At 37.8% G+C, this 16706-nt stretch overlaps 2 protein-coding genes across 3 annotated transcripts; one reads left to right on the forward strand and one right to left on the reverse strand.

Moving 5' to 3' along the window:
- unc119.1 (unc-119 homolog 1) lies at window positions 1-9328 on the reverse strand. 2 transcript variants are annotated; one of them, XR_007040627.1, is made up of 6 exons: window positions 9091-9328; window positions 4279-4392; window positions 2434-2542; window positions 2173-2345; window positions 1892-2075; window positions 1-1688 (listed from the first exon to the last, which is right to left on the reverse strand). XR_007040627.1 is itself a non-coding variant. In XM_047381526.1 (5 exons), the coding sequence occupies exons 1-5, from the start codon at window positions 9326-9328 to the stop codon at window positions 1963-1965; spliced, it is 747 nt and encodes a 248-aa protein (XP_047237482.1). In that variant the 3' UTR covers window positions 1-1962. The 2 variants fall into 2 exon arrangements, 1 of the variants encoding a protein (XP_047237482.1); XM_047381526.1 differs by having other exon boundaries at window positions 1-2075.
- Window positions 9186-13032, forward strand: pop5 (POP5 homolog, ribonuclease P/MRP subunit). Its single transcript, XM_047381528.1, has 6 exons — window positions 9186-9306; window positions 9705-9805; window positions 9878-10020; window positions 11893-12042; window positions 12123-12206; window positions 12403-13032. Exons 2-6 carry the CDS (start codon window positions 9786-9788, stop codon window positions 12504-12506), a joined length of 501 nt encoding a protein of 166 aa, XP_047237484.1. The 5' UTR covers window positions 9186-9306; window positions 9705-9785; the 3' UTR covers window positions 12507-13032.
- Window positions 13033-16706: the final 3674 nt, after the last annotated feature.

The following is a 16706-nucleotide window of genomic DNA, read 5'->3' on the forward strand; positions in this document are numbered from 1 at the left end:
GGATGTTGACGTGAATGTTTCTTACAATCAGTCCTTTTTATTTATTACAATCCTAATCAGGTATAAAAAAGTGAATATTATGCAACGGCTTACAGAAATACAGCCAGAGACTGTTTATGCACTTCTCAAGGCATTTGAGCAAAACAACAACACACATACTAGATAACAACAGCAGGACAGGCCTCCACAGCAACACCACCAGTGCTGCTATGAAGACATGTTCAATACAACATGCAACAACAGAGGCAGACATAAAGCGTGAGAATGAAATGATCCAAATGATATGGTGACTGAATCCCATTTGTAACACACTAGAAAAACAAGGCAACAGTGAAAGACCTCTTTGTGGAAAATACATTTAAATAGGAGAGTCAAGTTAACCTCTGTTATTCTTGCTGAATTGTTTACATGTTTCTTACATAAGATTAAAAAACTGTAACATCAGTTTTTAAGGCACATTCCTGCTCCACATGAGGGAGTTTTGTTACTTTAAAAAGGCCACCTTCCAGTAGTTTGAATACCGTTCCACAGCATCACAATATGAAACCATATAATCAAACAAGCTTCCTCTTTCAAAGTATAAACCAAGGAGAAATGACAATGCTGTTGTCGGCAGTGGAGGGCCCAGGAGTAAAAACTTAAATAGGAAACTGTCCTTTAAGCTGCATCTACTGCACTGCCTGGGAGTAGAAAGCATTGTGAATGTGTAACACACATGGACAGTCCATGAATATCTGATTGGAGTATTTACGTTCTCCCATACATGTGTTGGTTCTCTCTGGGTACCCCCGCTTCCTACCATAGTCCAAAAACATCCATGTTAGTTCAACTGGCCACAGGTGTCCCTGTGTGCATGGCTGTTTGTCTCAATATTGTCTGTGACGGCCTGGTGACCTGTCCGCCTCTCGACCCGCTCTCTGGTACCCTAAAAGTGTGGAACTGAAAATTGATGAATGGCTTGGATGCATCTAGTGTTTGATGAAAAATAGATGACTTACCAGGCTAAATCTCTCAGTATAGTTAATTAGTGTGGTGTTTTATAAGAGTTTTTAATGGAAAGGTTTGCAATGTTTTTTTAATAAGCCAGGAATATAAATTTCAAGGAACTAAATAGGTAGAAGGACAAAAGAGCTAATTTAAACAGGGCAAACTAAACTGTTATCAATGTGGACAGTGTAAAAATATGTATGTGAGAAAACCAGAAACATAATCTTTTGCCATCTCACCATCTTCATTTCTTCCAGATTTTAACAAAACAAAAGCAAACTTGGTAACATAGTTTAACAGGACAGAGAAGACAGAGAAGACAGAGAAGGACATCTGTCATTATGAGAAGTTTGTGCTTTTCCCAAATAAAATAAATGTCTACTAAAGGACGGAAAACTAAGTAATCTACTCAGTCAGAGAGAAAGGGCCCCTCATCAGACCCAATCAGTTCAAATAACTCAACATATTTAAGGTTACAATCTAACAAAATCAATGCAACTCATGCTACCTCTTCATCTAACAGTAGAATAAAAATGTTGGACAAATATCAAGCTTGCTTTTCCATTCAGGAAATCCAATTGTCACTTGAAACAGGTATTTTAAATAAACACCAGTGTTTAAGTAAATAACATTCTGTTACCAGAAGTGTCCCCTTCCAGCAGAGACCTCATGAACTGTTCAAGCAGAAACGTGACACCTGTCTGACGAACCAAAACAGGCAGCAGAAGAAACACTTCAGTCAGATATACAGAAATCATGAACACATGAGTTCATAAAGCTGAGCTAAGCTGAGGTACGTTTAAATGGATCCATGTTTTCATCGTAGAGGTGGTGTGTTTTTCATAAAAGATGTCAGCTTTCTAAAAATGTCCACCAAAAAAAAAAACCAAATAAACTTCCTCACCCTCTTTTAAAAGGGTACAATCTAGGACATTTTCCCACTAGGAGATCCTGGACCCCTTCTTCTGTCATATTTTAAAGTCCACCGTTGTAGGCATAGTCTGCCTTGTTGTGCATGATCAATTTGTTGTCCACAAAATAGAAACTGTCTGATTTGGTCTCATATGGATGCTCCACCATTTGGCGAACTGGAACAGGAGAAAGGGACACAAGGAGAGAGTCAATGTGTGGATCACTGAGAGAGAGTGGTGATCTAATATTTCAGAAGAGGTGACGTAAACTCACTCAGGCCTTCAGGAAGCTGTGGAAACTCATAAATGTGTTCGCATGTGTTGCGGCTGTTGGGTATACAGAAGCCAAAGTCAAAGTCGAAGTTCTTCAGAAGCCGTCCCTGGAAGTAATGCCTCTCAATCATCCGGAAGCTGTTAATGGGCCGGTCACCCACTGTAAACTCAACACTGCAGTTAGGGTAAAGACACAGCTAAGATGCATGTTCACCATGTACAGAGAGAGGTGGGACTGATGAAGGCTAGTCCAATGACTTACGTCGCCCCAACAGTGCGCAGTTTCAGGAAGGCAGGCGTGAACTGGTATCTGACGAAACGCCCTGCGCTGGAGTCTACATCCACACTCTCCTCTTCTTTCTCCACAGGACCTAAGGCAAATAATCCATTCACTGCAGGCCACATGGACTGGTGACATTCTGTAGCAGTACATATTGAAAGGTACTAACAAGAACGAAATGTGTCAGTGTTTTAAGAAGTACTTATATCGCTTAAACTTATTTAAGTGCTTGTCACACAACTGCAAACTTTACTGTCTTTGATTGGGATTTCATCTGACAGACCAACAAAGTAGTGAAGTGGAAGAAAAATTATATGTGGCTTGAACAGTGCAGTGTGCATTAGTGTCCATCCAGCCCCATCTTACTCTGATGATACTAAATAAAACCCAGTGAACCACTGGCCTTCAAAAGTCAATCAGTAAATAGAGTCCACCTCTGGGTAGTTTAATGTCGGTATAATTTCAGCTGTTCTGAGAAGGCCTCAGAGGTTTGTTACAGAACATTAGAGAACAAAGAGCAACATGAAGACCAAGAAACACAGCAGACAGCTCACAGAGAAGGTTTAGAGAACTTTAAAGCAGGGTTAGGTTATAAAACAATGTCCAAAGTCTTGGACATCTCACAGAGAAATGTTCAATCAACTGCAAACCTACCAAGACATAGCCAAATAAACTGCCAGGCAATAAAAGGACAGCATTAAGCCAAGCAGACCATGGTAAACCTGGAGAGCTGCAGAGATCCGCAGCTCAGGTAGAATCTGTCGACAGAACAACTATTAGTACTGAACTCCACAAATCTGTCATTCATGGGCGAGTTCAAACAAGAAAACCGATGTTGAAAGATAGGGATAAAAAGCCCTGTTTGCAGTTTGGCACAAACCGCAGCAAACATGTGGAAGAAGGTATTCAGGTCAGATCAGACCAAAATTGATCTACTACAAAAATGCTGCGTGTAGCAGAAAGCTGCAGATTACTATATACATACCATCCTCACTGTGAAACATGGTGTTGGCTGTATCATGCTACCAGAATCTTTTTCCTTCAGCAGAGAGTGAAGCTGGTAAGATTTAATGGGAAGATTCACAGAGCTAAATCCAGGGCAATCCTGGAAGAAGGCAGCAGACGACTTTAAACTGGGGCAGAGGTTCACCTTCCAGCGGGACAACAACCCCAAACCTTCAGCCAGAACTTCATCACATGAAAACATATTCATGTGTTAGAGTATCGTATGTTGCAAAAAAGAACGGACAAGAAAATTGCATCTCTGGTAGAAATGTATCCCCAAAAAACAGGTGTAACTGCAGCAAAAGCTGGTTCTACAAAGTATTTACACTGAATAAAAAATGAGTACCATGTTTTCAGACTTTTATCTAGGAATAAAATGTGTTTGGTTCACAATAATGAACCAATTTGTGCTGCTCTGTCACATAAAATCCCAATAAAATACACATCTGGCAAGTGCTGCCATGTTAAAAAGTACATGTTTTAGTAATTTTAGGGTTGCCCAGATCAGGATATAAAACCAAAAACTAATACAAAAAACAAAAGTAAGTACATCCACATAGAAGAAAAAAAAAGAACTATGGGTCTGGAGTTGATTGATAGAAAGAAGAAAATAAAAACATATATAAATAACAAAGGAGACATCTATGCAACTTCCTCACAGGGAACAATGTCCTCAAAATGTTCTATAGACATATCAGAACAGTATATGTGTCTCTGTATGAAAGCCACTTAAAAGGAGTGAAGGATCAGTGCTTTTAACTTGAAACTACCGTTCAGGACTAGAAAGCTTTCCATGGTGGGTAAATTAAATGCGTCACTCACCACTGCTCGGAGGTTTGGCTATCTCAAAAAGAACCGTCCCGGTCTCAAGGTCTCGAATTTTGAACCGTGTGAAGTCGATGTTGTAGATATTATCCTCAGGTCTGCAAAGATAGTCTGAAACACAAGATAAAAGCAGAATTAGAAACACAGTCAGGGAATCCTGTTTTTTTTTTTTTTTTTTTAGGAATAAACTTGTTTCCTTCATTTCTTTATATATCTACAAACAGTGTTATATGATATCCAATCTTCCATTCTTATTTAAAATCCTTGAGAAGATAGTTGCTAATCAAATGTGTGAGCATTTTCACAGCAATGACCTGTTTGAAGAGTTTCAGTCGGGCTTCAGAGCTCATCATAGCACTGAAACAGCTCTGCTGAAAGTCACTAATGATATTCTTATGGCCTCAGATAATGGACTTGTGTCTGTTCTGGTTCTGTTAGATCTCAGTGCTGCATTTGATACAGTCGACCATAATATTCTCTTAAAAAGGCTGGAATATGCTGTAGGGATCAGGGGAACAGCGCTAGGCTGGTTTAAATCTTATCTGTTTGACAGATTCCAGTTTGTTCGTGTAAATGATAAATCATCTTTAAACTCCAGGGTTAATTGTACAGGGTTCAGTACTTGGGCCATTTCTCTTTACTATATATATGCTTCCAATAGGTCACATTATCAGGCAGCATAGAATAACTTTTCACTGTTACGCTGATGATACTCAGCTTTACTTATCCACGAATCCTGATGCGCCCAACCAGTTAGATAGAGTACAAGCATGTCTTGAAGACATAAAAACTTGGATGACTTTAAATTTTCTGCTTCTAAATTCACAGACAAGACAGAAGTTGTCGTCTTTGGACCGGAGTCTTTAAAAAAGAAACTGCTTAGTCAGTCACTTAACCTGGATGGCATTAAATTGACCTCCGATAATAAAGTAAAAAACCTTGGTGTTAGTTTTGACCAGGACATGTCATTTAAATCCCATATTAAACAGGTTTCTAGGATTTCCTTCTTTCATCTCCGGAACATTGCCAAAATTAGAAATATCCTGTCGAGAAGTGATTCTGAAAAACTAATCCAATATGCTTATAGCTGTTTTTTCCCCATTTATACCATATGAAGTAAAGTATAAGTTCTAATGTTTCCCTTTTGTTAAAATAGGATAAGAATGCTCATAAACATACAGTACAAGGATAAATGGCCCAACGATTGTCATAAATGACCTGAAGCTGGGGCACTGGGGTACATAGTGGAGCAGCCGGTATCTGGTTTGATTAGAAAGCTACAGCACACTTAGATTAAGGATGGACAACCGCTACTACACAATCTAACAGATAGACACCACAATGGTGACACATAGTCTGCTGATAATCACTGAGGGAGGGCACATCCATTGCATTGGAGTGCCAGATATAAAACTACATGTGACCTTCTATCGGGGCTCTTCTTCGTGCTCTAACAGACGGTGACGGTTCGAGACGGGAGCCTCAGCTCTGATCTTTGTAATCATTCCTCTGCCTTAACTTGGATTAAAAAGAGCTAAAAGTTAGAAACTGGTTGAGAGTCGTTTCTTTAAGAGTCTGTAGATAGAGTGTGTGATTGCTTCATGAGGACCAAGGACCGGAGGAGCTCCGAGGTGTCTGACCGCCAGCAGGGTGTGGTAGCCCGGACAAATAGGAGGCAGATCTTTTAGTTATCAGGCTCCTCTCCTGTGGAACCAGCTCCCAGTTTTACTCCGTGAGGCAGACACCCTGTCTACTTTTAAGGCTAGGCTTAAAACTTTCCTTTTTGATAAAGCTTATAGTTAGAGTGGCTTAGGTTATCCTGAGCTATCTTCCGTATTTTTTAACCTCCATCTTCTTCCCTCCCTGTTGCATGGAGTAACGGGGAGTCCGGATTAGCCTAAACCGGCTCAGTTATGGTTGAGGTGCAAACACACCCTCCATGTCTGCTACCTGTATGACCCCCTCTCTTTTCCAATGGTTATGGTCAATCTGACAGAGAGAGGTATCCCAATCGTTGTGGTTTTTAGTATAACAATGGCCATCAGTGGGCTCTAGATGGACAAACTGTCTACTTTTAAGGCTAGGCTTAAAACCTTCCTTTTTGATAAAGCTTATAGTTAGAGTGGTTTGGTTATCCTGAGCTATCTCTGTAGTTATGCTGCTATAGGCTTAGGCTGCTGGAGGACATAATGACCACTTTCACCCTCTTCGCTACATTCTCACACTACTCTCCAATTTTGCATTATTTGCTGTTATTTCAGTTTTTAACTTTATGTTCTCCCTCTTTTCTCTTCCTAGAAGCTACAACTGGCCTGACTGTTTCTACCTGTGACACATTTCTGGAGAGGGGCATCGTCCAAGCTTCTGCTGGCAACAACTTAATGCTCACCCTCTAACGATGATCCACGTAGCCCTGTCTTTCAGTGTTTAACCCTTTCTCTCTCCTAGACATGGCAATTGAATGAGCTTAACTGTAACTAACTGTATGTGCTCTCTTTCAGACTCTAACCTTGAAAACGGGCTCAGAGTTTATCTGTTCTTTCTTTCGAGGTGAAACGACTAAAGGAGCTACATCCATTAACATTTACTTTTCCTTCTCATAGAAAGGACTCCTGGATCAGTGCTTCTTTGTTCTCTTTGTGTCTCTGCTCTGTTCTCTCAAACCCCCAGTCGGTCGTGGCAGATGGCCGCTCACACTGAGCCTAGTTCTGCTGGAGGTTTCTTCCTGTTAAAAGGGAGTTTTTCCTCTCCGCTGTCGCTACATGCATGCTCAGTATGAGGGATTGCTGCAAAGTCAACACCAGTCACTGTCCACTGTCTCTACATGCTCATCCGGGAGGAGGGAATGCTACAAGTCTCTGACTCGATGCAATCTGCTAGGTTTCCTTAGACAGAAAAACTTTTTATCCAATTTGAATAAATAACTGAATCCGACTGCACTGTTTAATGGTTAGAATTAATTGGCATGTATCTACCTGACTGTTGTGAAGTGCCTTGAGACGACATGTGTTGTGAATTGGCGCTATATAAATAAACTGAATTGAATTGAATGTTGAATCTTTTCATTACATGGAATACTGCTCTTTACTGCAGGAAAGGGAGTCCTCACAACATCTCAGAAAAGTGTAGCAAGAGAGAAGGAAAGCAAATGGTGGGTGGTCCGGGAGAAGTCAGCAAATAACAAGAAACACCAGATTAAAATATGGTGCAGTGGGTGTCCGATGACTAACTAAAGGATTTACTGGGTGACTGGGTGGGACTACTTGAGGGGGCAAATGGAGTGATTAGAAACATCAAAGTTCACAAAGTCTGTTCCAATAATGAAGTAAATAATCCATCATTCCAACATGGATATTGACTTGAAAAGTAGGTCACATTTTTTATGAACTGCGGCTCAAATCTGAATTCAACCAGTTTCAACTCTTCTTACTACCATTCTACAAACCTTGCCCTGTTTTTCTGCACACTTTAACCGCATTAAAAAATATTTAAAGTAGATGGACTGCAATTTGTATAAAGACAACACAGTAATTGTGTTAATAATATATCACCTGATATATTACAAACACTTGAATCAGAGTAGAACATATTTGTGTCATCAGCATACATAACCACTGAAGCTTGTTTTAGTACATGAGGCATGTCATTAGTATAAACTAAACAAAGTAGAGGATCAAGAGAGCTGCCCTGAGTCAGAGCACAGTGGCTCGAACTACCGTTAGACAAGAAGCTATTGTAAAAAAACTTGCTGACTTCTGTAAGTCAAATAGTCTTTGATCCAAAACAAAGAGTTTATTGATAGTCCATAACATGTTAATTTAGCAATGAAAAGATCATAGTTTATCAGATTAAATGCTGCACTGAAGTCCAGAACTATGACACCGACTAAGGTTACCATCGTCTAATTCTTGATACCAATTGGCGATCATGTGGATGAGAGCTGGAATAATTAGGTTTTTAAGTATATAATATATATATATATATAATATTTAGTGAGAAGGCTATTTTCAACAAAATACTTTTGCATCTGCTTACACACTATTGTTTCCATTATTTTTCCCAAAAACGGGTAATATATACTGATGGGCCTACTATTGGGTCCATTGAACAAAGCATTTTTATTCTTTGGAATACTAATTATTTTAGACACTTTCCACTTTGAAGGAAAAGCTCCACACAACACACTCTACTGAAAATATGGCAGAGTGGAAGGGACACAAACTAAGCTGCTAACTTCAGGAGTCTACCATTCCTATTGTAATTATAATGTCCTCTGGTTCTGGTTTAAAAGACTCCGCTTTTCCTACATTGACAGACGTAATGCAAAAAGAACCTTTTCCATCGTCCTATCACAGACTTTGGCCACAGAGATGTAGAGTTTGATAAATGCCGCTGAGACAACTGGAAACTTGCACTTTGCCAGGTGAGACCAATGTCGATCTTTTTAGCAAAAACAGAGAGGTGGGTTCAGTGTGCAACAAAGGATTTATATATGTAAAAACATCTCATGCCCTCTGTTGCGTATGGTGGAGAATTTATGAGGCTGTGGGACTCTTTTGTCGGAGTCTCATAGATCAAAAACAAATATATTTAACCCCCACTGAGCCCCCAATTCCCACAATCCCTTTTGGCTATTTTTATTTGAATAACATTTGTACCCAAACAATGCCAAATATTGCTTTCTACGCTTTTAAAGATCACCTAATTTGCAGAGGTGGATAGAACAGCGTTAACAACAGTCATTATTAGAATTTTTTATGTTCATTACCGAACCTTACAAACATCACGTTTATTGGGCTCACAAGATACCTTCCGTGACAACCCGCAGACCCAGAACATGGTCCGGGGAAATATCCGTTCCCAAAGCCCGGAGCTCATCCTCTGTGACCGAAGGCCACTTATCCGTATGGCTGCGCCTCGACTTCAGCTTCCTTAGCATTCCTCCGCCGGTCTTTCTGTCCCGGTTGCTGCTCTCCATCGCTTTGTCTGCGTCCTTCTGCTCCTTGCCGGCGGCCGCCTGTGACGGTTTGTTTCGAGAACCGTTCATATCGCCCACGGAGACGATAAAGGAGAGGTTTTTATTGTACTTCAGGGACTTTACAAACTGACGTTGTAATTTCAAGATGGCGTAAAGCGTAAGGGATGGTAAACCGAGGCTGGGATTGGCTGGCAGCGATTGAGGCTGCCATGGTTACCAAAGAGGGTGTAAATAGTTTAATGCTCAGCTCGTCCCGTTTCTATTCCGACTCTGTATTTCTTAAAATACTTAAGAAGCGAAATTGAGATAGTTGAACTAATCATCCTAATGTTTTCATGCATAATTAGCTTGACAAGCTCTTGATTCTTGTCTGAAGATGAGCTCGGATGTTTTTTCTTCATGAATGGTCTCCAAAGCATCCAACGTTTGCCAATAATGTCCACAGGATGGCGCTCGCGCGACAGTTTAACACAAGCGAGTAAATGATTTGTTGACGGAAGTTCCCACGGAGAAGAAAGACGCAGCGATGGTGCGGGTGAAGTCAAGGTAAAACACGTGCTTTTAGTAAACCTGTGTGTTTGCAGTTGATTCTTGATACTATCGCTTTTATATCGGCAGGTATTTGCTGTGTGAGATAAATGTGTCTGACAGGAGCGAGCTGCTGAAACTCGATGATCGAGCTGTAGCGCGGGCAGTGAAGGCAGCGGTGGCCCGCATTCACGGGGACTACGGATCAGCTCTTTGCAGCATCCGATTCTGTGGTAAGCTTTAGTGGATCATTTCCTTGGTTAAACTGCATACAACCAGAAATCTGATGTTTACGCTTATTTTGTTTCTTCCATACAAACCAATCCACAAGACATTTCAATTGTAATATATCATATGTGTGCTGTTGCAGATTATGTAGGATTTGTTCTTGCCCTGTGTGTGGATGTATAAAATAAACTTTTTATCTGATGAACTAGGACATTGTGCATAGTGATCACAGAAAAAAAACATCCTCTTGATTGGTGAAAAGGGTCTAGTGGTTAATAATGATTTTTGTTTCTGTCAGAATGAACTAATCTGTTTTTCAAGTTGCTAATAAATGTCATCAAATGGGACATAGCGTTGATAAAACTAAATGATGGCTTCCTTTTGAGGATACTGTAGTGTTTTATTAATGTTTTTATTCCACCTGCACCTGGTGAGTATATTACAAACAATTTGCTAAAACACATGTTGACTAACTTGTTGATGAGTGGGATTAATTTATTTTAAGCCTTTGAACCTAATGATGGTGTGTTTTACATAATAAACCTGAACTAAGCCCTGCACGTCCTGCTGTGATGTAAGCGTGAACAATAGACTGGGCAAGTTCTAGAGCACTTTATAGCTTCTTTATCCAGAAGAGTTGGAACATTTACCCCTAAAGCTAAGAGCTTGGCGAGGGTAGCTCTGAAGGCTGCTGCATGCACACATATCTGTCTCTGTGACAACCTGTTATTGATCATCTTTTCCTCTGCCCTCGCTTTAATATTGGCTGTCATGTCTTCCACTTCTAAATAAAATCTGATGACCCACGCTGTAGCGATCTAAACTGATAGATTAGGCCACATCTGCACCTACTTTGTTTGTTTGTTCTGTATTTTATCACATGTAGTTGAAATGGGAGAAAAATTGTTGACTTTAAAATACCACGTAGTCTAATTAGTCTGGTGTATGAATGGTTCAACATTATTCCCACTGTCCCTAACTCCTCTCCAGCAAAACTACAACCAAGGGATCAGGCTTGATAGAAGCTGTGGAGAAATAAGACCTAACTCAACACAGTCTGAATAGGCAAAGTATCAGAATTTTACTCTCGTTTTGCTTTCTAACTAAAATTTGAAAAATGTGAATAAAACAACTGGGACGTTCAGCCATATTGAACTATAGTTAGTGTCTGAAGCGAAGAGGATGAAATGATAAAGGCCAGGTTCCAAACTCTTCCAAAGGACTGCTTGGATGTGATATTTGGAAACATTTCAAGTGGCATCCATTTAAACTCTTGGGTGAACTTTCCCTGTCCACGCCTGAGGTAGAGCCTGGTGATCAGGACACTACAGCTCAGGCAGAGTGGTGGGGATATCATGGAATGGCAGAGACAGAAAGACTGGTTTAAACCCAGTCGATAATTTCATCACAATACCAAACAATGATTCTGAAATTTACAGTCGTGCTGCCCTGGTTCTGCACGAGTGTGAACTGGTTCAACACTGTACAAAAAGAAATAAAAGTTTAAGTAGTTCTGGTTTTTTTAATAGGAGCATTCTGAATGAGAGTTTTTGGATCGTTTCTACTCAGAAATCTGTTTCTGCTCAACAGTTTGGTATGAACTGCTGTTTAGACAGTGCTGTTGTTACCTTCATAAAGATCAAGTAAGATGAAGGAGCTAGACAAAGGTTTCATGGTGTTCAATTGGAACAGATAATTTTGCTTTGCTGCTGGTACACCTGAATTTCCCCACTGATGGACAATAAGGATATTTGTATTCTATTCTATATCACATCAAATCAGGCAGTTGCTGTTAACCACCTGTCCATTGAACCAAGATAACATTAACGTACAGTATATTTTCCTCATTTCTCTTTCTCTTTTGTTTTGTTTTTCAGTGAAATATCTGAATGCCCACACTGGAATTGTATTTCTCCGTTTCCCCAAAGGCTGTTACAAACTCCTCTGGTCTGCTTTGCCTTTCATTACCAGCATTGAAAGTCGTGGCCAAATAATCTCATGTTTCTTTAACTGCTTGCATGTGGGAGGTGAGGTGCACAAAACCCCACAAAGTTATGTTGAAGTACCTTAAAATCGTGTTGTATTTAGTGTTTTTACTTTTCTACAGGAACAATCAGAACATGTCAGAGGTTTCTGATCCAATACAACACCAAGCAGCTACATCGAATGCTCCCCAAATGTAAAAATGAAGGTAATTTATTTTATTTAATATATGTGATATATTTATACTAAAACCCTCATATTATCTTGAAATCTTTAGACCTGCAGGATCTTTTCCATGTAGTTGGTTAAATGGTTAAATTTTCTTATGCAGTCTTTAGTTCGATATACTTGTGCTTTTGATTTCGAGAAAATTGGATTTCATCTTATGTCTTTTTCTTTTGCAGAGGAAAAAAAGCAGATCCAAGAATCAATTCTGAGCTGCTCTCTAATGGGTAGAAACAATGAAGCATTTGAAGAGGAACTGGAGAGTGAAGAGGATGGAGAATAAGAACCTCACAGCTAAATTAAAGTTATGTTCTGGTTTAGGTTATTTATGCAGCAGGACTGATAGAATGGGCTGTTTCAGGGAGCAGAAGAAAGCTTGCCGTGAGTGTTGGGTCCATTGTTATCAAAACTCTGTGCCATTGTTGTAACAAAGCACAGAATATAGATGAATATACCTCCAGTGCCATGTGTATACACACACACAATAAACTAACATAACAGATGGAGTGAGAAACCTGATAATTTATGCAATTGAACAAAAGGAGTCGTCACCCTCTGGTGCATTTTATAGGGTTGCTCAGTGACAATGTGAATAATTATTGAGTCCTCAACTGTAGCAAGTTTGATCTTCAGAAAGTATCTGATGTCATCAGAAAACCAACAGCTGTTATGTGGCATTTTTTAAAATAATTTTGTAACGTAATTTTAAGTTTGACATTTTATTTTGTATTTATGTTTGCTGCTAAGACACTAGGGATTTTGTTAAAGCAATATAAAACATATTTGTTATGAATAAACGTTTGGACGAATGAAGGTTTCTAGTCTGATAAACTTAAGAAAGTAACATTACATTATGGAGAACCCTGAGTCTAAGGCGGAAGGGAGCCAGTAGGGAGTCTGTCAGGTAGGATGTGGAAGTTGAACTGTGAACACGGCAGGCTACTTAACATTAGCTGATAAGTTAACAACACTCACCGGAATATAGACTGAATTTTGACAACAGTATCGAGCAGATAGATGCTGAGAGATTATTTACTTTTGGTAAACTGGTATGTGAATGGTTCAGAATGGACACACAAGAGGACAACATGGACTTTGATGAATGGACACCAGCAAGTAGAGGGAGAGGACTGGGAAGAGGAAAAGCAGAAGAAGAAAAGATGTTAGACAGCCAAAGGAGTAAAAGAGAGTTGGAAGAAAACAGTTCTGAAGAAGAGAGAGTAGTTAGGAGGAAAATTGGAAGGGAAGAATAAAATAATATTAAAGATAAAAAATGAAGAAGAAAAAGAGAACCTGAGTCCTACTTCACTATCTAGAGAAATAAAAAAAAAGACAGGAGATGTTGAAATGGTGAAGGTATTGAGAGATGGAAATATACTGGTGTCGTGTAAAACCAAAGAACATAGAAGAAAGGCTTTACAAGTTGAAAACATTTGCAAGAAAACGGTGACAGAGAGGAAGATTATAGGAGAAAATAAAATCATTCGGAGGGTAATTTATGGCATTCTTCTGGAGGAAGATATAGACAAATTTAAAAAAGCATAGTTGGTGCAAAGGTAAAAAATCTCAAGAGATTGACAAAAAATGTAAACGGAGAAAGAGTAGGAAGCCAGTCAATCTTAATAGACTTTTAAGAAACAGTGTTGCCACAAAATGTCAAAAACGGATATCTGAGTTTTCCTGTGAGGCCTTTCATTCCCCCACCACTAAGATGTTATAAAGTGAGGAGAAGACCATCGAATTGAAGATTGTGGGGAAGAAGTGCAGGAAAAATGTTGCAATTGTGGAGGGCAACATAGTTACATTCAGGGGATGTGAAGTAAGGAAGAAAGCAAAAGAAATCCAGCAAATTAAAATGACTAAAAACATAAGCTATGCTGAAGCAGTCAAAAATGTACAGCATGAAAGAACAAAGGATGCAAGTCAAATTAAGATTCCAGCTTATCAACAAAGAAAAGTAGAATCAGAGTAAAATGTCACAATGTCTGTGGAAAAACTGATATAATTTGTACCATATGTCATTAACTGCACTGAACAGGCTAAACACAAAACAGAAAAGATTAAAATAATAGAGGAGCAGAAACGTTCTTAGGGTTCAAAGAAGGATCTTGGGAATTCATTAATAAAAAGTTGGGAACAGATGGGAGGCAAGGAGGAACCCCAGCTGATAGAAACACATGATAATATTACAGTGGAAGAAAGAAACTTAATTGCTAATGGACAGGAAATTAAAGCGTATATTGATGGAATTGATGAAAAACCAGAAATTATATGTATACAGGAGACATGATTAAAGCCAAACCTAGATTTTGTATTTAAAGGGTATAATAGTATCTGAAGGGATAGACTAGAAGGAAGTGGAGGAGGATGTGGAATATTTATACAAGAATGAATACAATATCAGATATTAGGAAAAGGTAAAGAGTTAGAATACATAGTAGTTGAAATTTATGGTAAAAAAGAAAAATGTGAGGTAAATTTTTATAATCCATGTAAAATATTATCACTCGAGTTGATGGATGAATTGATGGGGTACTTAGAAGGAAAAGTAATCTGATGTGGAGATTTTAATGCTAACAGCACATTATGGGGAAAATGTAATGATAAAAATGGACAAGTTATTGAAGAAATAATGGAAATGAAAAATTTGGTATGTATAAATGATGGAAGAGGAACAAGAATTAATGTAAAAACAGGAACAGAGTCTGTGATTGATTTAACAATAATATCAAATTATTTAGCTAATAACTGAGTGGGACATTGACAAAGATACAACAGAAGGCAGTGATCATTACCTCATTAAAATCACAACAGGAATATTAATAAATAACAGGAATACAGGATTATATAAAAGATGGAATTTTAATAAGGCTGATTGGGAAAAATTGTAATATTTAAGTCAGAAGAAATTGGAAAAAATATATGTGTCCATTGATATAATCAGTTTAAATATAAATATCTGTAAAACAATCGTACAAGCTGCAGAAGAGTCAATTGAAAAAGGAGGAAGACAGAACAATAAACAAATTGTGCCATGGTGGACAAAAGAATGTAATAATCTAATAAAACTAAGAAATAAAGCATTTAAAATGTTGAAAGTAACCCAATTTAGCAGAACCTAATTGAGTACAAAAGAAAGCAAGCAAAGGTGAGAAAGATCATTAAGAATGCAAAAAGAGAATAATGGAGAAACTTTTGTAATACTGTAGGGAGATAAACAAAAATAGACCAAATTTGGAAAACAATTAAAAGAATGAATGGTATTAGAAAAGAATATGGATATCCTATATTAAAAATAGATAATACAATTATAACGGAAGATAAAGAAAAAGCTGAAATATTACCTAAAACATTTATATTATTTACAAACATATTATTTATTTAGTAAAATTCATAGTTCAAGTAATATTAATGAAGAGGGAAAGAAAGGTAGGGAAATCACAAAGATGAAATATAAAGACTTAATGCGAAATAACGTAGATACAAATTTAATAAATTAGCCATTTACAAAAGGAGAGTTGAACTCTGTAACCAGGAAAACAAATAATACATCACCTGGAAAAGATCAAATTTACTATACGATGATAGAATATCTTAATGACAAAGCAAAATACAAAATATTAGAATTATACAATAAAGTCTGGGAGGAGGGAGAGCTGCCACAGAGCTGGAAGGAAGCAATAATTATTCCAATAGCTAAACCTGGAAAAGATAACACAAAACCAGAAAATTATAGACCGATTGCATTAACATCAATTATTTGTAAAATAATGGAAAGAATGATTAATAATAGATTAACTTATGTTTAGAATATGAAATAAGGAGAGCACAGATAAACAAAGAAAATGTAGTAGCTGTATTTTTTTTACATAGAAAAAGCACAAGACATGATGTGGGTAGAAGGATTATTAATTAAATTAAATAAAATGGGTATTACTGGAAAAATGTTTAACTGGATTAAAGATTTTTTATCAAATAGAACAATACAAGTAAGAATTGGTCAAGAATTGTCAGGTAAATATATAATAGATAATGGTACTCCTTAAGGGAGTATTGTAAGTCCGTTATTATTTTCTATAATGATAAGTGATGTATTTAAAAATATTTGTAAAGAAGTTGGTTGCTCACTATTTGCAGATGATGGAGTTATATGGAAAAGGGGTCATAATATCAAATTTATTGAAAAGAAAATACAGGATGAGATTATTAGAATAGAACAATGGGCATATCGAACGGGATTTAAATTATAAGTTGAAAAAACAAAAGTAATAGTGTTTACACCTAAAAGGAAAAGAGAAAATATAAAACTAAAATTATACAGTCAAGTTTTAGAACACGTAAAAAGTATAGTTTTTAGGTATATGGTTTGATGAAAAAATTATATGGAAAGTACATATAGAAAAAATCATAGATAAATGCAAAAAAATATTAAATATTATGAGATGTATGGCTGGTATTGATTGGGGAGCAGATCGAACATCAT

The sequence above is a fragment of the Girardinichthys multiradiatus genome, chromosome 12 (genome assembly GCF_021462225.1).
Source record: "Girardinichthys multiradiatus isolate DD_20200921_A chromosome 12, DD_fGirMul_XY1, whole genome shotgun sequence".
Taxonomy (NCBI): domain Eukaryota; kingdom Metazoa; phylum Chordata; class Actinopteri; order Cyprinodontiformes; family Goodeidae; genus Girardinichthys; species Girardinichthys multiradiatus.